At 48.6% G+C, this 23,418-nt stretch overlaps 1 protein-coding gene across 4 annotated transcripts in view; it reads left to right on the forward strand.

The window, feature by feature from the left end:
* The window catches only part of FRMD4A (FERM domain containing 4A), a 209,551-nt gene extending 188,244 nt beyond the window's left edge, over positions 1-21,307 (forward strand). For 3 of the 4 annotated variants that reach the window (XM_041413402.1, XM_041413400.1, XM_041413403.1), the window contains exons 16-23: positions 3,014-3,136; positions 6,203-6,431; positions 7,599-7,655; positions 8,118-8,355; positions 8,773-8,937; positions 10,610-11,469; positions 13,836-13,932; positions 17,559-21,307. In XM_041413402.1, coding sequence (XP_041269336.1) covers positions 3,014-3,136; positions 6,203-6,431; positions 7,599-7,655; positions 8,118-8,355; positions 8,773-8,937; positions 10,610-11,469; positions 13,836-13,932; positions 17,559-17,661 — 1,872 coding nt within the window. In that variant the 3' untranslated portion in view covers positions 17,662-21,307. The remainder of the gene's footprint in view (positions 1-3,013; positions 3,137-6,202; positions 6,432-7,598; positions 7,656-8,117; positions 8,356-8,772; positions 8,938-10,609; positions 11,470-13,835; positions 13,933-17,558) is intronic. The other variant, XM_041413401.1, reaches the window with a different exon arrangement.
* Positions 21,308-23,418: the final 2,111 nt, after the last annotated feature.

Raw genomic sequence — 23,418 nt, forward strand, 5'->3', positions numbered from 1 at the left:
TTTGATAAGAATATTCTGCTCTTTAAATGCCACAGGAAGGCTGTTCTATGTTCTGGTCATCACTTCTCAGAGACTTTTTACTCCATTAGCAAAAATAACCCCGAGGCTGGCACACTTTCTTCTTGGAGCAGGCCCAACTTTTATGCTTTTCATGTCCAAGCATGCTCTGCCGTACAGCACACAAGGTCTTATCAGCTCCATGTAGATTGCCTTCATCCAGTCAGCTCTGGCAGTGCTGGAAAGGAATGCCAGTGGACCTTGCAAAGAAGAAACACTGTGGTCATCCCAGGTCATACAGGACAGCTCAGGAACTCATAACCTTCCCACTCACCTGCCAGCTCATTTTGGAGTACATAGGAGGCCATTTAGTGATCAATTCAGTGTTTGGGGAAATCAGCTCTGCTGCAGCTGTGTGTGGAGATTTAGCAGCAGTGTAGTCAGGTCATTCAGCAATCCTCCCATGTTTACCAGGCCTGTGTCTCTGATTTTAATAACAAATTGTGACATGTAACACAACAAGAAGCTGGCTGCAGACAGTGGCACAGAGATATTCCAGTTCTTGCTTAATATTTGATGTGCATCTACCTTTTGACAAAAATGGGTCACTGATTCAGGTCTCATTGCACTTTGTTTCAATTAATGTATAGTTTTAATGCCAAAAAGAGCAAGTTGGGGAAAATGCCTCTCAACAAAGAACGTCAGCAGAAATCTCTGCTGCCCCTGTTCCCATTCTTTACTCCATGGGAGCAATCCCTTTCCACCTGAGAAGTCCTGGTTGATTTCAGCAAACAACTTATGCTGTGAGAAAGGTCACAGGATCAGATCCAATCTCTAAGTCCATTGAGCTGAGATCATCCACAGGAAAAAAAAATCACAGCTCTTCAGGGGCTGACAGTCAAGGTCTGGAGGCTCTACTTGGCCCAGAGGAATTTACTACCCTAAGCTAACCCTGCCTGACTGCTGATGACTAATCCTTGCAGCAGCACCGGATGCAGGGGAAGATGTGCCTGTGCCACAGCTGCAGGAGCTCACAGCCCAGTGCCTTCCCTTTAACCCCAGCCCTGGTTTTGGTGTAGCCTCAGGCACTTCAGGAGCAAGCAGGATGCAGGCAAAAGCTCACACTGGGGCAGGGAGCTCGGGATGATGAGCAGTAACTCCTTAATGTGCTGTGGCATGGCTGGCCAGAGCCCTTCTGTCAGCACATTAAGAGCTGGTAGAAAGTGTTCGTGCTTTCCATAGGTGATTTGAGAGAGGCTGTTAATGGACACTTGGAATCTGACCCCATCTTGCAGCCCTTCAGCTCATCCATCAGCAGCTAGTAGTTGAAAGCTTCCTCTCAGGCTGCCCTTCTTCCTTTCTGCTTTGGCACGGAAATGGCCAAAACAGAGGAAGAAGGTGGCAAACCAGGAGATAAAAAAGAGTTAAAAGTGAGGGCATAATTTAGAAAGCATGGCCAGAACCATTCATAATTCTGGCATCAGGTTACTTTGGACCATCACTACTCCAGTTACTTATTAATTTAGATTACATTTCACGATCGTGCCTTTGAATACTTTTTAGCTTGTGGAGGCACCATGGAAGGCCACATTCATTTTGTTCTGCTCTGATCTTTACAGATTTTACAGAAGATTAACTCTTTACCCACTGCCCTGCTTCATATCACATTAGGAGTTATAAATAAAATATCCCTGTTGCCCTCAGGATACAGGAATCTGTGTCTCAGTGTAGTGCTTAGAGCCACAGTACAAGGAATGCATTTTGAAAGAAAAACTGAAATAACCCCACAGGGCTGGAGGGGCAATGCAGAGTGGGACTCTTGAGACATTGCAGCCATGTCTCTTGCAACAGGGGGCTGTGCACATCATCACAGAGCTCTGCTGCAAACCCATTTTGCTGGGAATTGCTTAAAGGGAGGATTTGAAAAGGCCAGGTCCTTGTTTCCAAGTGACCTGAAAAGAGTAGAAAGAGTAGAAAGAAAAAACCCCATTAGGGAGTGGGGGGAGGCCAGGGCAGGCAGGGACTGGGCTGTGCACCCACACTCACATTAAGGTCAGCTGCTGTTCTTTGGGATTCAGATGATTTAGGTTACTCTGCCAGCTGGATCCTCTCAACACTGATGCTAAGGAGCACAAAAGCCTTTTGTCCTTCATGGGGAGACTTTTGAGTACAGGGAGTGTGGGCTGTGCTGGTAGTCAGGCTTCTGCCTTTTTCTCTAGACAGTTCAATGCCTTCAGTTCAGACGTGTGTGCCTGTATTGTGTAGCCTGAGGGGAAAACCCCACAGCATTAACATCACTAGTGGTGCTGCTTCCTGTTGTCCACATATTCTGAAATTCTGTGAGGTTTGCTTCAGATTTTGAACATATCTTTGCAAATAACCCCATCAGTCTGACAGACTATCAGCTAATAATTGCTCCAAAGCTGCCCATGACATCATTGGGGTTTGGAAAGCATTCTGCATGAAGTGTTATCAGACAGGTAATGAGGTACCAGGCACTGCTTTTAGTGACCATTTCCATTGCATTCCTCTCAGACACATCATGAATCAGGTGGGAATGTTTTTCTGTGCAGGTCATAACCTGCGTGGCTGTTACCACTGCAGCTTTCTGACTCAGCAGACCTGCATCCTGCAGGAAGGCTCTCGGGTCTGCTCACCCCTCTCAGCACATAGGAGCTCTTGGTTCCTGCTCACCCTGCAGCAGAGATGAAAGCTTGTGTGCTGCAAGCCTGCTCAGCCTCAGGCCCTGACGCCCTAGGGATGGGCACCACTTACAGACCTGCCCAGGGCAGGCCACAAAGATCTGTATTCATGCATGGGTTAGAGAGGAGGTCCCCACCCTCAGTGCTGGGTTCTGAGTTTGCAGGGCTGGGTGCTCTCCTGTGTGTTTTATCAGCTGGCTGAACTGGATATGTTGTTGATGAATACCTGTCATTTTAGGGTCACACAGGAGTGGTGGTGTGCTTTGCTGTGCTGCAGGATTTCCCAGAGCACTAACTGCATTTTCTACTTACAGGAGCTCACAGGCAAGCTGCCTCGAGAATACCCCCTGGATCCTGGGGAGGAGCCACCTATTGTAAGGAGAAGAATAGGAACTGCCTTTAAACTGGATGAGCAGAAAATCCTGCCTAAGGGAGAGGTGAGGCTGTGCCCTTCCCTTCCAGACACTTGTCCCCACCTCAGGTCTCTAAGATGTCCAGTGAGCATCACACAGGAGCCATCAGTCCCATGGTCGTTTTTGTTTTAAATTACAGTAATTGGTCACAGTACCCATTTGGGGTTTTTTCTATCCATCAGAATGAGGAAGCAGTGAGAGAGTTGGGGACTTTACTTCAGAGTCAGAGTAAAGGTGGAATGATTGAGGTTCATCCCTTGCTTTTCTAGAGGTAACAGAAATAGCCTGGGTGACCAACTGGACCACGGCAGTGCAAGTGCTCTGGTGACAAAGTGCAGTGATTTGTGTGAGCAGGGAGCACATCAGGAGCCCCCCAAGCCATCTGAGTCCTGCTTCTGCCTGTCTTGTTTTTGCAAACAGCCACTTGCTTTCCACTCCAGTAGCAATCCAAATTCAGGCCCCCTCTAACCAGGGAGAAAAACATCACCATGATCCATCTCAGCCCTGCCACCGCGAGATAAAAGCATTTTGCTCCCCAGTCCTTAAACAAAAGAGCCTTCATCCCTACCTATGGGGAGCTGGAGTTACATTTTTCTAAGTTTGCCAGGGAGTGTTTGTTCCCTTCCTTGCTCCCACAATGTGCTGGGTCAGTGCCCTGAACCGTGGCTGTGAAAACAGGCCTGCAGCAGCTGTAAGGCAGGACGGGATTCACAGAACAACTATTGTCTGTGGAGGCACATTTGTCTCAAGACACTTGTGCATATTCCAGTCTTGAGTTTCCTTTTTATTTTTGTAGGAGGAGAGACCGAAGCTGGTTGCGACTGTGTGGTTTGAGGCTCAGTTCAGCCAGGGAATTAACTGTTTGTCGTTTTGTTGGCATTTTCCTTCTGCTGAAAAAATAAACAGCTGGAGCTCTTTAGTTTTGTTCTCAATGGAGCCTGGGAGAGGAATTCCACCACAGTCAAATATTCATGAACTAGCACATTTAATTAAGCTTTTCAAAGGGAAGCATGTCTTAGCTGAATTACTCCTAAAACCCCTGCAGTCTGTTGGCTGCTGAGTTATAACCTGATCTCCAGCTTCCCCAGCTCCTGTTGCTACAGGGCAGCTTTTGGGGCTGGCAGGTGAGGAATCTCCTTACTCCAGTGGCAGGATTAGGTGTGGAAAGCAGGAAGGTAAAGCAGCTCCTCCCCAGTGCAGGCACTCAGAAATCCAAACATGCTGACTCAGCTTTTCTCTACCTCTCTCTTCATCTGTCAAATTTTAAGGCTGTGTTGAAAACCATAAATTTCTGTTCTCGAAGAATGATGTTGAGCTGTGTTTGGCTGCCAGTTTGAAAGCATTTAGGGAGACTAGCAATGGTTTTCATGCACTTTTCAGCAAGTGCAAACACTGGAAAATCAATTTTAAAAAAAGGTGAAATATTCCCTCAACCACGTAAATCACAGACTGAAATTACTAGCTGTGACAAGGACCTGAAGCAAGGCACTTCCATCTGAAGGCAGATGATAGCTCTCATTTCCTAGGGCTTTATTTATAGGGACCTCACTGGAAGAAAATAGACAATTATGGACAGGAGGAAAATTCATATATTTTTCCTAGGATATACTGAATGATTTAGACCTGAATCTGTGAAGGTCTGAAATGACAGCTCTCACATCAAGCTCACCATACCTTTAGCAAGACCTTTGTCAGATCAAGACTTGCAGGGAAGGGTCCTGGTTTTTCTCTTGGTAATCACCTTTACCTGGTCTGTAATTCCTGACTCTGGGAAGGCTTTTACCAGAAGATGATGAATCAGATTCCAGGCCTTAAAACCCCATCATGTCGAGTTCACTTTTAATAAGTCTGGCACTAACAGAGTTTATAAAGTCTTCAAAGCAAAAAGGGATCTGTTAAAAAGACAGAAGGTGGGTTCATTCTCCAGTGAAGTGAGGGAAATTATAATTATAGTTTTAAGGTAATGCTGACTCACCACTGATAGCAAAAGTATATTTTCTAAGCCAGAAGCCCAGAATAAAAACTTCAGAGAACACTTCAGGCTGATTAAATCCCACAGCATCAGCTCTTACACTGCTGCTGAACAAAGAGAAGATTTGAATTTGCGTAATGGGGATCTCCAGGAATATATGACTGTCTCAACATTCACTAAAAGCAGAAAAACTTGTCTTTTTTTTTTTTTTTTTTTAATTTGGAATGGTCTGGGTTCCTCTTTCTAGCAGACTAATTCCATTGAGCTGGGGGAGGTAGCCAGATCCATTGCAGATTAGCAAAGCCCTTTGAAGCTCACAGCCTGGGGTCCTGGTGCAGACTGGGAAGCTCTATATCAGCTTATGCTTTAGCATAAGTTGTCCTAAGTCACTTCACTTTGGAGGATAACCAAAAATGGATAGGTAGCTTCCAGGGTACACCTGATTGCATTTAAAAACTCAGCTGAGGCCCTGCAAGGGCTAACTCTGAGGGCACTGGTTCTTTCTGGCATACAGAGAGCTTGCTGTTCCACACTGCAGGCTCTGAGATCACCCACCCAGCTGGTAACTCGAGGAAACAATTTTCTGGTGCCACCAGTTGCAGCAGCCCATAATTACTTATGGGCTTATATTTACCCCAAAGTGTTTGGTGGGTGCCAAGCAAAGCTGTCAAGGAAGTTAAAGCTGTGGCTTTGCATCAATACATAGCTGTGAAATGAAATGGGGCATAAATGTGGATATAGAAAACAGGGAGAAGGAGCAGGTGGAAGGCAGGTGTAATCCAGTGATGGGTGTAAAAGGATGAATGTGTAGTAGAGCACTATTGAATTTGACCATATTGAACTGCATGAAAAGTCAAACAGCACATCAGGGTCAGGGCTGGAGCACACGTCCTCCTTGTGTGGGTCATCCCTTCCACCAGCTGTGCTTCCAGGCACTTTGAGAGCAGGTGAAGGCAAGATGGGTATGCTCAGAGAGGCCCTGAGAGCAGCAACATGACTGTGGATGCTTTGCTGATGGAGAGCCTTTGTTGGAAGCCACTGGTCAGGTTCTGGAGATCTTCCACATAGGTGGGTTTGGAGAGTTTGGTGGTAACCAGAATCCACTCGCCTTTCACCAGGAGGCAGAGCTGGAGCGCCTGGAGAGGGAATTTGCCATTCAGTCCCAGATCACGGAGGCTGCGCGGCGCCTGGCCAGCGACCCCAACGTCAGCAAGAAGCTGAAGAAGCAGAGGAAGACATCTTACCTGAATGCCCTGAAGAAACTGCAGGAGATCGAGAACGCCATCAACGAGTATCGCATCAAATCCGGGAAGAAGCCAACGCAGAGAGCCTCCCTGATCATAGATGGTAAGTGGGACTTGGTGCCCACAGCGTCACAGAGGGTGTGTGGAGGGCAGGGAGCAAAATTCTTCCCAAATTTCCCCTCCCTCCTCTTCCCTGTCCTGCCTGGAGGACCGCAGGGGTGCTGTCAGAGGGGGCTGTGCGTTAGGGCTGTGCTGGCTCACAGCAGCAAAGCTGTGTTGTGCCGTGGATGATCAGGGTGTCAGCAGAGCAGGCTGTGACTCCTTTGTTCACCTGTGAAATCGCTCTTGGTATCTCCTCCAGAGCAGTGCAGTACAAATGTAATTAATGTTAGCAGATAGGGGTGAGCTCTCTAGCTCAAAGGCATCTGTAAAATCAAAGTGAGAGCAGTCTCATTCCTGTGTTCAAATATTTCTTTTCATTTTCTTTTTTTTTTTTTCTTTTTAACAGTGTAATTCTCAGGGCACTTTATGGTTTACTGGATTGTTGATTGATTTTTCATGAAATCCATAACTTTCTGCCCTGGTTCTTTCTCCCTTGTGGATTTCCCCTTTCCCTTTGACTTGAAGAGCTTTTCTCTGTGCCTTTGTAGCAGGAACTGAGATTAGAGCTTCTGTATTTGTGACCTGGGTACCAAATTGCATCTCAGTCAGAGATAACAGACAGCCATGAGGACACAGGTTGGGGAGGCAGCTCAAATATCTGCATGCCAAGGACCTGAGAGCTTTTCCTGCTGCTGCAGAGGATGCTTCAAAAACATTTCCTTGAATTCCACAGAACTTGTACTTAGTGTGAACCTTTAGTTAGCCTTTAGTTAGCAACAGGATGATCATTTGAAGAAGATGGATCAAGCCCAGAGTCCTTAAGGGCCAAGATGTAAATCTCACTAATGGCACTGTGCCAGTTTGCATCCTCTGAGGATCTCAGCTCTCTGTTGTGACTCAGTCTTAATCCCCAATTATTGAAAATAGTTAGCAGCTCCTTGAAAGGCAGCCTGGTATTGAGAGACCTGACCTGCAGCTCTGCCCTTCAAGACTGTGAGTGGGCTGAGTCAACCATTCTTAGGAATTTTGCCTCTGATTCTGGTGGGAGGAAGGCTAGGGTGACTGCTTAAGGTTAAGACTCAGTGGACAAAGGTCATGGTGCAGTTCAGCACTCAGTCACTGCAAATCTTGGGGCCATCTGACCATATTTGTATTTTCTTCTCTTCAGAAGGAAACATTGCCAGTGAAGACAGCTCCCTCTCAGATGCCCTTGTTCTTGAGGATGGTATGTTGGCTGCTGTATGTTCTAGAGAGTGGGAAGGGATGAGTGAACTGATTGACACTCCACATGGAATTACTGTTCTGTGTAATAGTCCACTGATAGATCCCAGAAGAAAAAAGCTTGGTTTCCCCTGACTTATTTTGTAGTCAGACATCAGGCCTGGAGCAGTGAATATTGCTGTGGTTACTACTCTGAATTATTTCAAAAGACAATCCTAGAATGGCCCCTTATTTTCCCTTAAGTTTCAGTTGTTCTAAGACATCACACACTCTTGCTGGCCATTCTCTCTCAAAATAAGAATGTCAGCCAGTGCCCTTCTGAAAGTCACGTCTTCAGGATGGCCCTGAGCACAGCCAGGGGAAGCAGGGCAAGGAAGCAGGCTCTGGACGTGCAATGGCACCTCTCAGGGCTGTGCTGCCATTGGAGGTGTCACACAGCCATCACCTCTCTCCCTTCTCTTCACAGAGGACTCTCAGGTCACCAGCACAATCTCCCCTCTGCAGTCCCCACACAAAGGCCTCCCGCCGCGGCCGCCGCTGCACAACCGGCCGCCCCCGCCGCAGTCGCTGGACGGCCTCCGCCAGATGCATTTCCACCGCAACGACTACGACAAGTCCCCCATCAAACCCAAGATGTGGAGCGAGTCATCCCTGGATGAGCCCTATGAGAAGGTCAAGAAGCGCTCCTCGCACAGCCATTCCAGGTGAGCCAGCTCTCTTGAAGCTCCAGCACAGAGATATTCCCTGCTTTCAGCAGGGACAGGTGGGAGCCCTTTCAAAATTTACAAAGTTGTCCCTTACTAAAAGGAGATTTTTGGCCAATAGGCAGGTCATCAAAACAGGCTACAGCCACACGATTGCTGTTTGGTATCTCAATGTTATTCTACAAAACATTTAGAAGGGTAGGATGGTAGATTAGCTGAGGGCTTTGACAGGACTTGGCCTTGACCTCTGGCACTGTAGAAGCACAAGCGCTGGGACACAAGCTCAGAACAGCAGCTGACCCAACTCCCACTCACCCCTGCAAGATCCCAGGCACGTGCCTGAGATCTGGAAGGATGCGTGGGAGCCACTTCCCCAAATTCCTGTGGGAGAGCTGAAGCAGGGTGTTTCCTCTGCAGCAGTCACAAGCGGTTCCCCAGCACCGGGAGCTGTGCCGAGGCGGGAGGCAGCAGCTCGCTGCAGAACAGCCCCATCCGGAGCCTTCCCCACTGGAATTCCCAGTCCAGCATGCCGTCGACGCCGGATCTACGGGTACGCAGTCCGCACTACGTCCACTCCACGCGGTAAGTCTTCCTGGCTCCAGCCTCACCTTGCTTACCCTGAAATAAATTTGCCTTGCTTTATCCTTCCCGCAGGGTATGAATTAATTCCCAGTTCAGGGAAGGACACAAACCAGTCCTGTTCATGTAAGAGGCTCATGTGCTCATGCCAGTAGAGAATCTCTCCTGAACTGACATCCTGAAATCCCTTCAGATAAACACCCTCATCCCTCCCCTGAAGCGATCAAGCTTTTCTTCTGCTTGGACCTTTCATCTCAGACTGTTTATAGGCTCTACAGGCCAATTTTAAAATGCATTTGGTGCTACTGCTAAGTTCTGCAGTAAATTCCTCCATGGATCTGGCTGGAGAGAACATGTTGTTTCCTGTCTGATACAAAATGTTGAATAGTGTTACTTTTCCCTCATGGATAAAATGTTTGCATTTTGTGATGTGTGTGATGTTAGGTGGAGATCAAGAGCAATCCAGCCAGGGACCCAGGTGGCAGTGGAATTTAGCCCAGGGTTGACAAAGGAAAGAGCTGAAGTTGTGTAAGGGAGGTGATTGGATCTGTGAGGCCAAACTTGACTGATTTTCAGCAGGATTTTTACAAACTGTTCAGCTTCATTGCTCTTTTGCTTTTGTGGCAAGCACCATGGACACTGCAGGGAGCAGAACTGATCCAGAGCTGTGTTCTGGTCTGTGTCCTGCCCTAAGGGGAAGTGCTACCATCATTTAGTTCAGAATAAATCAAGAGTTGTGCCAGCACATCAGCCTTGGGCAGAGACAACACAAGGCATTAAAGCTCTGGGTTAAATTTGTTACAAACTTTTGCTGAGGGTACCTTTCAGTGGTGCAATGTCTGTTAACACTGGAGCCAAGTGTATGAGAAATGAGCCTGGCACAGGGCTTGAAAAGTGGCCTTAACTGAGTAGGGGACATTTGGGTGTTTGAAACAACCATTGCTCAGTCTGTAGCTCATTCATGAGCTGCATGCCCTGGCCTTAGCCATCCATCATGTAGATGTGTTTCTGCTCCTTGAATGGATGGATGGAGCTACTCAAAGAGCTGGGGTGAATAGAGACCTCCCAGACTTGGCCATGAATCAAGCCTTGTAAACTGAGATTTGGGGTGGTTGCCTGAAGGGCTGTCTCCAATGACATGCATTACCCATGGCTGGCTCTGAGCAGCACCAAGCTGCTTGACAAGGGGTGACTTTTCAATGACCAGTGGAGAAATCACAACATTCAGGACTAAGTATGGGCAGTCTGTCTGTCTCTCATCAGGTGGATTGTACCCATGCAGGATTTTCATGGGCCACTTGCAAGGGAATCTCACCACCTTTGTGGTCTGTGAGGTGCCAAGGCTTGAGGTTCCCAAGCTTTACCCTTCAGACTGGGCTTTTCCCAGGATGGCATGCCACAGAGGAACTGGATTGGGCAGGGGTTTATGTTCCTCATGGTGCTGCAGACTGAACATCACCACCCAGGAACTGGAGAGGAACAGGAGCAGGACATTATCACCTCAAGCCCTGCAGCAGGGAAGCAGATTGCATTTCAGGTAGCAGCCCCAAGCAGAGCTGGAAGGGTTCAGATTTTCAATGCCCTCAGATTCCTTTGGTAGCTGTGTGTATGGACAGGGATGGGGAATGATTCAACCTGTTGACTTACTGCCTGTTTTTTTTTCTGGTGCCTGCAGGTCAGTAGATATCAGCCCAACCAGACTGCACAGCTTAGCTCAGCACTTTAGACACCGGAGCTCCAGTTTGGAGTCACAAGGAAAGCTCCTTGGCTCAGAAAATGAGACAGGGAGCCCTGATTTCTACACCCCAAGGACTCGTAGCAGTAACGGCTCTGACCCCATGGACGACTGCTCTTCCTGCACCAGCCATTCCAGCTCGGAGCACTACTACCCTGCTCAGATGAACCCCAACTACTCCACCCTGGCAGAGGATTCCCCGTCAAAAGCCAGAGAACGGCAGAGGCAGAGGCACAAATCAGCAGGAAACCTGGTCTCTTCCAATTCAGGGAGCATGCCCAACCTGGCTGCGAGGAACGGGACGGGACACCACCGTGTCTACCTGCACAGCCAGAGCCAGCCCTCCTCCCAGTACAGGATCAAAGAATATCCCCTGTACATCGAGGGCAGCTCCACACCCGTGGTGGTGCGGAGCCTGGAGAACGACCAGGAGGGACACTACAGCGTGAAAGCACAATTCAAAACCTCCAACTCCTACACAGCGGGGGGAATGTTTAAGGAGAACTGGCACGGGGATGAAGTGGACTCGGTCAGGCTCACCCCGTCCCGCTCCCAGATCATAAGGACTCCATCTCTGGGCAGGGAGGGCCACGAGAAGGGCTCGGGTAGGACTGCGGTGTCGGACGAGCTGCGGCTCTGGTACCAGCGCTCCACGGCCTCCCACAAGGAGCACAGCCGCCTCTCGCACACGAGCTCCACCTCCTCGGACAGCAGCTCCCAGTACAGCACATCTTCTCAAAGCACCTTTGTGGCACACAGCCGGGTCACGAGAATGCCTCAGATGTGTAAAGCAACATCAGGTGAGAGCTGAGCCCGGGCAGAGGGGCGGGAGGGATGGGAGCCTCATTCAGCCTCAGTCTGTGCCAGGTGTTACACCCCAGCTGGAGAGCAGTGCCAGAACACAGCACGTTATCTGGCCTGCACACACTGCTCACCAGGCCTGGAGGTGTAACACTGCGGGGCAAGCCTTGTCCGAGACGTTCATCAATGGGAATGTTTGGAAACATCCATGGAGATCATCACTTCTCAATGATGGGCTCAAAAGACAGAGAGGGACCAAAGCCTGGTTATTGCCAGGTCTTTCCTTAGTGTGCAGTTGGGTTTTGGATGATGGCACAGGAAGCTGAAGGTGACAAAGCCATGGGAGCATCACTATTCATAATCACAGCGAGGGGAGCAATGAAGCAAGCAAGAGTTCAGCACAGACTAGGAGAATAAATGTACTCGCTGAAACACCAAAAGTATGAGAAAGGTTAAGTGGGGTATTTTAGCCTCTCCACCCCCCACAAAAATGTTTGAGCGATGACATCTTTGTGCACTGCTGAGACTTGGTTTTCCCATGCAGCTTCAATAACTCTGTTGATAATACCCTGAAACTCAGAGTGCTGAAGTTTTCCAGTAATTTGCCTCTCTGTTATGTACAGAGCGTTGCTGTTAATATTAAACATATATGTTATGTATACCTCTGTGCTGTTAATGTTAAATGATAAGAAAACAGTCAAATTCATTACACTGAGAAGGAAGGCTACAATGTGTGTGAAACAGTCCAGGGTTAAATAAATATTTAGCCATCAGTCACTTATTGTCCAGTCAGTGTGGACAGATCAAGGACTTGCTAAAAACCTGAGCCACATGCCTCAGCCTCAGCCTGGGAGACACCATTGCTCCAGCTGCACTTGCCACTGCCTCCCAGGCATTCCAGTGCATTGTCCACCCGTGCTGGCTGCTGGCCTTCTGCCACCCCATCATGGTGTCCAGTCCATGGTGACCACCACGCTGGCACCAGGGGGACCCTGCACTCGCTGCCAACTCCAGTGGGGAGTCAGAGGCTCCTCATGGGCCACCAGCAGCTGCCCCAGAAGGGGCTGATTGATGTGTGATGCCAACACTCATAGGAGTACCAGGGGTGGACCAAGACACAACTGAGCAGCTGCTAGAACCATCCTGTGTCTCCCTATGAAAATCTGTCTTCCTCCCTTTGGTTGATTGGCATTTCTGTTCCATGCAGCAAGAGAAAATGCTTGAACACTGGAAAGCTTTTGGTTAGCCTTGAAAATGGTACCAGTTCAAGAAAATGGTGGGTTGGGGTGAGAGCACATAAAGATCACTGTTGGTCAGTCCATTCCTTAACTCAGCTGGGGCTTTAAACCTAAATGTGACACCTGTGCAGCACAAGAATGTTCAGTGATCACAGCATGGCCTGACCAGTTGGCAGCATAGATTGCTTTTGTGTTCAGAGTCTGTTTCCAGTCACAGCTATGGGAGGATACTGACCTCAGGAGCTCTCAGCTCCAGAAGCAGATTAAAATTTGGTTTTCCCTTTTGGTGTCATTTGGCAGCAGCTAAAGAATTTAACAGCAGAGAGGGGGGTGCCAGGTAGAAGCCTCCATAATTTCAGCTGATCAGTCCTAGCTGATAGGTCAGTTGGGCTGCACACTGTCCTTCAAAGAGGATGAGACTTCTGGCATGTATTAAATTCAGAGGGTCAACACTGTATAGACTTGAGGAGGAGGAAAGACTAGTGAGGTGGTTTTATTTGCTGGACCCTCACCAGGGAAATTCCCCCAAGAGCCACTGCCCATTTATAGTCCAGCTTGCTTCTGTCTTCGTTCAAGCACGCTAAGCCTTCCTTTGGTCCCTCATAGGACTGTCAACAAAGGCAGGCATTTTTTTACAAATCCGCAGGGAAAGGAAGTTGTAGCTTTTGAAATCTTCAGAGCAGTGTACTTGTCCAGGCTCTGAGCAGTGCCAGCCCTGGCTCCTGGGGACACAGAGCATCTCCCACCACTGCTGGAAACAGGAGGCTGAGCCTGGCAGGCTGAGCTCCTCCAGTTCAGGACTATGGAGTCCAGGCAGCAGCAACCACGTTTCTGTGCTGGGAGAAGTGTGGTGTGTGCCAGGCAGGATCAGGAGAGTCTGAGTGGCTGTATTGAGCTGGAGACTGAGTATTCCTGCAGAGCTGAGGCCAGATCCAGCCTGTGACATGCAGCAGTGTCAGCAGAGGCTGTGCTCTTGTGCCTCGGAACGGGGCGAGGTCTGTCCCAGGCTGTGTTTGCTCACAGCCAGACATGTTTCTGCTGGTCTGACCAGCTGATGCTTCTGAACCACCCTGACCTTTGTGTTCTCACCTCACCAGTCGTTTTCTCCACCCCTGGTTGTTTTCCAGCTGCCTTACCTCACAGCCAGAGGAGTTCCACGCCGTCGAGCGAGCTCGCAGCCACGCCGCCGGGCAGCCCCCACCACATTCTCACGTGGCAGACTGGGTGAGTGTCTGTGGGGTCAGGCTAGAGAATCCACCTCCCTCCGTGCCAGTGAGAAAAAGCTCCCCACACACAAGCACAGCTGTGGGGAATGTTCCCCATGTGCTCCATAGCCTCTATCCACATGGAGCATTTCCAGTCCCCCACCTTGTTCTCTCGTGGTGATGGAGCTCTGGTTTAGACTGAGCAAGACACGGCTGAGTCATCCACACCCAGCACTGCTCCAAGCACTGTCAGATCCACAGGGAAAGGAGCCCTGCAGGTTCCTCCTGCTTGGACAGTCTCCTTGCTTCTGTCTTCTTTGTATGTTGAAATAGCCGATGTTTCTTTTTTAGCAGCTATCACACTGGCTGTCCACACCAAGACCTTGTTGAAAAGGCAAGGTTCAGTGCCTGCCATACCTGTGTGTGCAGCAACCTCATTTTTCTGCTCAGTTTTCCCCAGCCATGTGTCTGCATGACTTTTAAGGGCATCTTTTTTCAGCTACCACTAACATGAAGGTTCTTTACCAGAGTGTGAGGGAAGCATTACACACCCATAGCCATTGCTAATGTAAATACAGTCATTGGGTTCTTTGGCACCTCTTTACAAGGCAGGGAGTAAATAAACACCCTTTTGCAAGCTCCCATGGGTATTCTCTAGCACTCTTTGTCCAGCAATTCTGTCCTGCTATTGAAATAAAGGTCATTTCCAGATCCCATCTAACTCAGCACATCCTAAATTGTGGGATGAGATTTTGGCAAGATCAGCTAGATCTGACAGTCCTCAAAATACCCCAGGATTTTAATGTGAAAACAGATCTGATACCTGAGTCATGAATTGGGACTTAGAAAACATTTCACTGTGCAGCCACTGGAAAATCTCCTGCTCTTTAATTACCCATGTCACCTATGACCAGGTTTGACCTCTGGTTTTACTCCAGCACTGTTTGTGTCTGTACTTTTAAATTGGAGATGAGGAGAACCATAACCACAACCCCTTAGGCTTACCTGGATTTTAAATTCACACATTTGACATCCAGTCTCATATGGTCTTTGCATGTGCTTCCAGCTTTAGAGCAGGAGAATGTTCTTGGTCCCAATTCACAAAAAGTCATGGGATAGCAAGATAGGCAAAATGGTACCTGCCTTTACCATACACTGCAATTTCCACTATTAAGGGTTTGAGACTAAATTCAGATCTTAGTCTCAGTCTCCATCCCAATCCTAATTCTTCTAAATGTCTCAATGATGATGAGAATTAAAGTTGGTGAGCAGCCAGCTGAGACATCTGTTTGGATAATCCCAGCTTTTCTTATTTTTCCATTCAAGCTGTCCTGCACCTTGCCTCTCACACCAAAAATACTTCAAGCTAAATTCTCAGCTGGTGGAAGTGCAGGTACCTGGATTTATAGCTTAGGCCTTGCACCAACACCCAGTGCAAAAAGAATTGGAGACAAATCAACATTTGTTTTGTACCTGAGCATAGCACCCAAGGTGTATGTATATAAATACAGGAGTGGATCCAGTCTGCCATTAGATGCACAACAGATTCCTCCACTGCAGGAGTGGCTGTGCCCACCCAGCACGACTCAACAGATTGACAGTTCTCCCCAACGTGTTTTTGTGTCACTAACTTTTCCTAAAGATGATTCATCAACTTGTTTCCCCACTGGATTAATAAGCTCATAACAATGTCTGTGTCACTTCTTTTCTTTAACATTTCCTCTCTCCTCTTTCCTCCTTTTTTGCTCTCCTTTGTTCAGAGAAGCAACAGACAACTCACCCACTATGGATGAGTCTCAGTCTCCAACCCACCAAAGTACTGATGAATAGAGGTATAGTAAGGGAACGTTTTGTTCTTTCCTCCCCGTGCCCCACAGTTGGCGAGCACAGTGGAGTGCCCGGCCTCCCGCTGTCCCTGCCCTTCAGCCGTGTGCCCTCTGTGTGCCAGCCCTGCCCTTCAGCCGTGTGCCCTCTGTGTGCCAGCCCTGCCCTTCAGCCGTGTGCCCTCTGTGTGCCAGCCCTGCCCTTCAGCCGTGTGCCCTCTGTGTGCCAGCGAGGCTCCCTGCAGGCCTTGGGAGCATTCTCACCCTCAGGGCCTTCCAGCAAGTCCCTGCCTGTGGCATTTCCCCTGTGAAAGGGAATTGGGGCCAGCCTGCTCTGTGTCCCTGCCGAGAAAGTGGGGAGGTGGGGGCAGCAAGCCTGTGGCTCAGGAGAATTGGAATTGGCAGAGAGCTCTGGGAACAGTCTGGGAGCGGCGTGGTGGGGACACGAGCTCGGGTGAGCTCCCGGCCTCGCTCCAGCCACGGCTCCATCACACCTTGCTCCTCCCTCCCTCTGCAGAGCTGAGGCTGTCTGCAGCAGCAGCACCAGCAAGGAGGTTTTATGGAGCAAGGAGCAACCCTGGCCCCATTCCTGTGGGTAGACAGAGGGGGAAGGGTGGAGGGAACAAACTGTCTGCAGCAGCAGCACCAGCAGGGAGGTTTTACAAGGAGCAACCCTGGCCCCATTCCTGTGGGTAGACAGAGGGGGAAGGGTGGAGGGAACAAAAAAACCCTCAGAGTATTTCTATTTTAATTAAAGTCTGACACTCTCATTTGAATCTACATCCATTCACAGCTGGCATCTGTCAAGTACTTCAAGCCCAGCTTTCTAGAGGTTTATCCCATAAACCTCTGTACTCCAGCACAGAGCTGAGAAACAAAAGGCTCTTTAACATGCAAATGTCGATGCCCTTGCTTAGGTTCCTCTCAGACACCAATGCCAGGGAAAGGTGGAAAACAGGGCAGAAGAAGTAGGAACTGCACCAGATGCGAGATCAGTCCTGTGAGGATGGGAGGGAATGTAAGAAGGAGTGAGAATCGATCAGTAAACAGAAAAAATATGCATCTCCTGCTTTTGGCCTCAAAACAGTCTCGAGTTTGGAAGTTGGTTCAGATCAAAGTGTGAGGGAGAGACATCAATTCTGGCTACAACTGCACAGATATAGCAGTCACTTTTCAAAAGATCCAGATTTTGACCTGTTTTCCTCTGGGAAGGAGCTCCACAGCCTAAGCCAGGAGCTGATGCTGGGTAGAGCTCTTAACGTAAATAGCAAAGAAAATTCTTATGAATTGTCTTGTCTACGCAGTCCAGACAAAGAAAAAGCCAGGCAGCAAAAGAAGCAGTACTTTGTCAGGAAAAATAGCCTGAGGACTAGGCTGCTGCAGCAGAACATGGTCCTTTCCACATCAGACCTGGCATGCTCTCACTAGTCCCCTCCTGGTTCATCCCTGGAGAGCCACGACACTCTGGGACTGCTCAGTGATGCACAAGCCTCTGCCCAGAGCAGAAGTGCTACAGAAAGTGCCACAGAAAGTGCCACCACCCTCCTCCTTCAGCATTCCCACTGGGTGATACAGCCCATGTCTGAGTGAGCTGCTCTAAGGACTTGCTCCTTGGAGGACTTGCTCTGTCCCAGCTTAGTGCTGAGCAGGACAGCAGGCAGAGCCTCAGGCAGGGCAGAGGCACAGCACTGCTGCTGCAGCCAGGGCAGGGGGTCTGTGAGTAACCCTGCATTCCTCTCCACCCATAACACAATGTTTTGTGCTTGTGGTTGAACTTCCCAGGAGCACTCACTGTCCTAACAAAGCTTCCTTTCTCCTGCAGGAACTACAACGATAGCTGTTTCCTGGATTCTCCCCTCTATCCAGAATTAGCAGATGTCCAGTGGTATGGGCAGGAAAAAGCCAAGCCTGGAACTCTAGTGTGAACCCCTGACCTCAAGTTAATCACATCAATGCCATTCTGAGATCACCTCACTGCCTCTCATTTGCCTTACCCAGATGCACTGTCACCCAGCACCAGCTTCAACTCTAAGCACTTTTCTCACGATGCAATTCAAGACAACATTTATGGAACACTGGCCCTGAGACACGCACCACGGCAGCGGCGCGCAGCACATCCCGTGCCAGACGGTGCCCGTCCCTCCCACGGCCACGGGGCAGCGGGGGAGAGGAGCAGCCATCCGAAGAGTCAGTTTCAAACCTGGGTTTCCTTTCCTTTCAAGGCTCGTATCAAAGATTAGTGTTCCACAGCACGTAACAGCAGCAAGAGTTCTGTGACCGCAAGCTGAAGCCAACAGTATTAGTCTGAAGGGGGTGGGAATAGGACAGAGGCTGAGAAATAGAGACCATATTCCTGAAAGTGCATCTGTTCTGCAACAGTAAATCCCATCACTTCAGAGATGTGTCAGTCTCACAATCAGGTCAGCACTGCCAAAGAACTCCACACCACTGTTGGCAGGATGAGTTGCTCAGCAAGTTCTAGCTACAAGAATATCTCCCTTCTTTAACTCGATGGCAGACACGACCACCCCCTGCAAAATGGCATTTCCTTCTTCATTTGGAGTCCACCTACACACAAGTAAACAACCCCCTGTGCTGCAGACACACCCGAGGTCTGGGCTGGTATCACAGCATCGCTGTCTGCAAGCCACTCTTGAACTGGACAGACAAGGTTTACAAAGGCATTACCTAAAGCAGAGGCAAGTACTGCACTCACAGCACCTCTGTGGCTGGCACAGAGTGCCCACCAATACATGGAGAGGTCGGAATTGTATTGGTTGTTCTGATACAGATAAAAATTGCCAAAAAAACCTTTCCACGAACAGACGCGGCCAATAAATTGGAATTCTATTTCTGCACAAAGCGTTAACGTGAAATCCAAGGGAAAGCACATCGCGATCGACCTGACACGGCCAAGCTGCGTTCACATACTGGTTCCACTCCTCTTCCCTTCGTTAGCACCAGTGTAGCAAAGGGCTCGTCACCCGTGTGCTGCCGTGTGGGAGAACTGGTCTGTCAGGAAGCAGGAGGGCTCCTGGAGCGGGGTTGGACAACAAGCAGACAGGCAAATCTTCCCTTGTGAGAGAAAAAGGGAAGCGACCGAGCGAGGGTCAGACGAGCGGGAGCTGCCTGCGGCCACCGAGCGGAGCAGCGCGAGCCCGGCCTGGAGGAGCTGCAAGTTTACACATACTTTAGAGCAATGCTTTATACATGTCAAGCCATGGAACTTTCAAAGGCCTCAAGAACACTTTTGTAAGGAACAAGTGCACAATCTAGGTGGATGTTGAAGCTGGCACGTCTTAGTCTTCACTGCGGTGCTATGCTGTTTTTATTGCCACTCGATGGGGGCGGGCGCCCGGCCTTCCCCCGTTGGTGCGTGCAAACGATGATTTCCTATGGGAAAGGCATTAAAAGAAACGGCTGGAGGGGGTTACTTTGTGAAAAGCAGAAACTGAAGTTAGCTTTAGTTTAAGGAAAAAGGAAAAAAAGTGTGAGAGAGTGTGTGTGTGAGTGTGAGAGTGTGTGTGTGTGTTCCAAGAATAACAACAGCGTCTACCAGACAAAGTAGAGCGAAACGTTTCAAATTAAACACCGCGACTTGGGGGGCTGCCACACCTTTTGGTATTAAGATTGCTGGAAAACTGCATTCCAGGCTTTAAAAGAGAATGGGTTCTGTGAAATTAGGCTTTGAAAAACGATGGGGTTTCTAAACATTAATTCAAGCAGCTCATGCCAATTCTTTTCTGCAACTCACACCAGAAGTGTTGGCTTTGGTTCCCTGCACTGCTGCTTTGCATCACTGGCGAGGTGGGGAGGAGGCCTTGCAGAGATGAGGCAGTGACAGGCAGAAAGGCTGTTACTTGTCCAGGGAAACCTGTGGCAGAGCCAGGAGTGGATGGGGCAAGAGGCCAGGCTGGATGGGGCTCTGAGCAACCTGGTCTAGAGGAAGGTGTCCCTGCCCCACAGCAGGGGTTGGGACCGGATGATGTCACTTCCAACACAAACACTTCCGTAATTCTGTGATAAGGAAACTCTTTTATGTTCACACATGAAGCATAAACAAATTATCCCTCTGAAAAAAAACCCACAAAAACACTGGCCAAGGGTTTACAAAGGTGACCACACAAACCTTGTGCTTCTGGGCCTCCCTGAAGCATCACCCGGGAGTGCAGCGCACCGTGACAGTAATTGAAGCCTTACTTTCAATTCTGGAAGAACAGCCAGTGGTGAGATTGCAGCCTTTATCTGGACAAGCAAAATGCTGTTTTCACCATCTCTTTATGCTTTGGGGTCTTTAACATAGGAATTATTTCAAGCTCCTAATTGGATTTTTAGCTGGATAAGAGATAGTACTGATTAATGACATTTACTGATAAGATTTGGTAGCTGAAGTAAAAGGATTAAATAAGGACCAAATTAAGCTACAGCAAATAATTTAGCCCAAGGATTTTTAGGGGCTCTGAGCAACTGTCTGTTTTCTTTTTAATTTCCCTGGTAAGTGGTTTGGGTTTGTTTTTTTTTCTCTGTGTACCTTCTTTTAATTAAAAAGAATTCAACAACAGCGGCACTATGAGGCCTCTGGGCACTACAGGAAGAAACATTAATTCCTCCAAGACCAGCTCTGCAGTTTTGCAGCAAAGGTTAAAAGGTGGCAGCCCTGAAATTAGGGGGGAAATAAAAATAGTTAGCCTGAATTGCAAACAGGCTGAAGTGGAGAAAAAGCTTTCTAGAAACGGATTGAGTTTTGCTTTGTGTTCTGCTTTTCTGGTTTGCAATCAAGGCACATGTGAGCAGCCAGTCTGGTAGTAAAGACAGATTAAGTAAAACAGGTTTTACTGTTTAGCTCAATTCAATTAAACACAAATGTACATAAAATGTTAATCATATGAGATTAACATATTTAAGTATAACACGGAGGGGCATATACATAGCTATTATAGACAAGCACTTGACTACCAACTTAACCCCTCCTTTACTTTTTTATTTTTCAAGGCTCCATCTGCCATAAAGCCACAACCACGTTCAGTCTCTGTGTCTGACACTCCCTCTGTGTGGGCAGGAGCCGAGGGATGGTCCCTGCAGGGGCCGTGCTGGGAGGCAGGGTTTATTTTTAAATGATATTATATGCAGTCGAGTGTTGAAGATGTTGAATCAGTCCAATTTGTTTTCACTCTGTATTAGTTTTAGTTTCAGGCATAGCCGATCCCCATTCAGGTGCTATCAGATGACCAGTTACTGCTTAGTTAACTAGATGTAAAGTTTTACATATATATTAATGTCAATAGTTTTATTACAAGTTGTGTAAAATGGACTCTCTAGTTTAAAAAAAAGGAAAAAAAAAAAGAAAAAAATTAGGTCTCTTCTGAAATTGACTTTAGAGCATGGAAAATGATTTTACTGGATTCTGTTCAACTGTAATCAAGGAAAAAAATATGTATGTTGTAGAAAAAGTTGCAGAATTAAAAAAAATCTGCTTTTAATTTATTCTTTTTGTATTAAGAATTTGTATAGTTACCTTTACATTTTGCAAAACGGTGTTGTCAACACTTCCTTATTAAAGCATTTTCAAAATGAAACCTTGCCATGGTCTCTTTGGGAGGGCAGAGCCCAGACAATCCTTACCACTGCTGGAGATGCTGGTCCAGATGTGTGCACAGCTGGCCAGGGTGTCCATGAGGGACCTGCTCCTTGGCTGACTGCAGAAATCACTGGCATTGCCCCAAAAAAGCCCATCCCTTAGAGACCCCTCGGGATTCAGCACCAGCAGATCCATGCTGGCTCCATGCCATGTTCTCCCAAGCACTGGTCCCAGGGGCTCAGGAGGAGCAAGATGTGACTGATGTCCCACCACTGTGGGAAGCAAAGTCACAAATTATATTTACTTCCAAAACACAACTGGAAATAACTAAAATTAACGCTCACTTACATGGATTGGATGCCAAGTTGCTGCAAGGCTGTTTCAGGCAGGCTTCAGCACCAGCACATTCCCCGTGCTCCAAGGAAGTGCCTGTTTGGTGACTTCCTGAGGGAACCTGCTCAGCAGGGCAGCAGTGACCCCTGCACAGGGTTAGGGACATCTGACGTCACCGTTGTCCCCCTCTGTGGCCCCTTTGGCCACCCAGCACCCCGCACAGCAGGGCAGCAGTGACCCCTACACAGGGTTAGGGACATCTCCTGACATCACCGTTGTCCCCCTCTGTGGCCCCTTTGGCCACCCAGCACCCCTCAAAACCACAGGCAGCTTCCAACAGCCAGAGTCTCACATGGGGCCTCCCACACTTCCAGTGCTTCCTGCTTCTTCCATTTATTCCCACTGTCCAGGGAGCCTCTTCCCCTCCCAGCACCTCCTGTATCATCCACCCAATCCCCCCACATCCCACAGGGAGCCACCAGTGGCAGCAGGCCAGAGCCAGGCAGCCCCTGTGACCATCACCCAGCACTGCCAAGCTGGGAACCATTGCCTGAGGAAATCCCCAGGAGGGTCTGGGATGGACCAAACAGCCACAGCGAAGGTTTTCAGACAGCCCCTGAGCTCTGGGACCTCGGCTCTGATTCCTCAACAGTGACTCCAGTAGTGCTGCAGGTCGCTCTTCACCACCTCAGGAGCAGCTTTCAGGGCAGCCTGCTCCAGACTGTGGAAACCCAGGGCATTGGGAATATTTCTCTGTCTGCTCTGGGGTGCCCTGACCCCCAGGGGAGCACTGACTGTGACCCTCATTCATGGAGAAAGTTTCCTAGACTTCAAGATAGACTAGAATGCACTAAAGTGTGAAATAGATTATAGAGAGTAGTGCAGGTGCATCATTTGGTGAGAAATTTAAGTTTTAGGATTTTTAGTGTGTTGTGGATGGAAGCAAGATGGGGGGCACAGGGTGTTGTCCTGGGCTGCTTCTTCATGCTTCTTCTTCTTTCTTCTTCCTGGGTTTGGGTGGCATTTTGTAGTTGGGCAGAAAAGTCCACACTGCGGGCTCTTTGGGATCAGTTATTGGGTTAAAAGTGAAAATAATCTAGGTGTCAGTTCTAATTGGATAGTTTAGTCTTAAAAGACCTTGTACCAAGAGATTGTTACATTTTGTGCCTTCTAATGAAAAGCTGCGAACTCACAGTAGCGAGACTGTTTTACTGATAAGAAATAATAAACACTTGAGTCCAAACATGAACTGCCAGCTCAAGTGCCTTCAATCCAGACCCAGAGAAACCCACAAGTGGGACCCCCACACCAGGCCTGATACCAGCACTGCCCACCAGCCCTCTCGGAAGGCCCCACGTTGTGTTCTCATCCCCTGGGTGCAGGAGTCACTCTCTTCCCCTGAGAAGTGAAGCCACTTACTCCCCACTCAGGTTCATTCTCTGGGCACGACTGGATTGATGGTGGTGATGTTATGGCAGCCAGCTGAAGAGGAACCCAGTTCCCCCATTAAACTGATCCCACACACACCTACCCTAAGAACCTCTGAGCAGCACAAATAGCAAACAGGGAATTTAAGGCATTTAACCACCACCAGGCTCAATAGTACCAGTCTCAGGCAGGTACCAATAGTTTTAGAGTTCACCTTGCACAGGCCCTTCCACAGCCAGGCTTGGGAAAGGGTCAGGGACTCCAAGAAATAACCAGGAACACTGAAGTCCCAAAACCACTCCAGACACAGCTATGGCGAACTTGTGACTTCATCCTAGGGCTG

This window comes from Onychostruthus taczanowskii, unplaced genomic scaffold (genome assembly GCF_017590055.1).
Source record: "Onychostruthus taczanowskii isolate IOZ18803 unplaced genomic scaffold, ASM1759005v1 scaffold41, whole genome shotgun sequence".
Taxonomy (NCBI): domain Eukaryota; kingdom Metazoa; phylum Chordata; class Aves; order Passeriformes; family Passeridae; genus Onychostruthus; species Onychostruthus taczanowskii.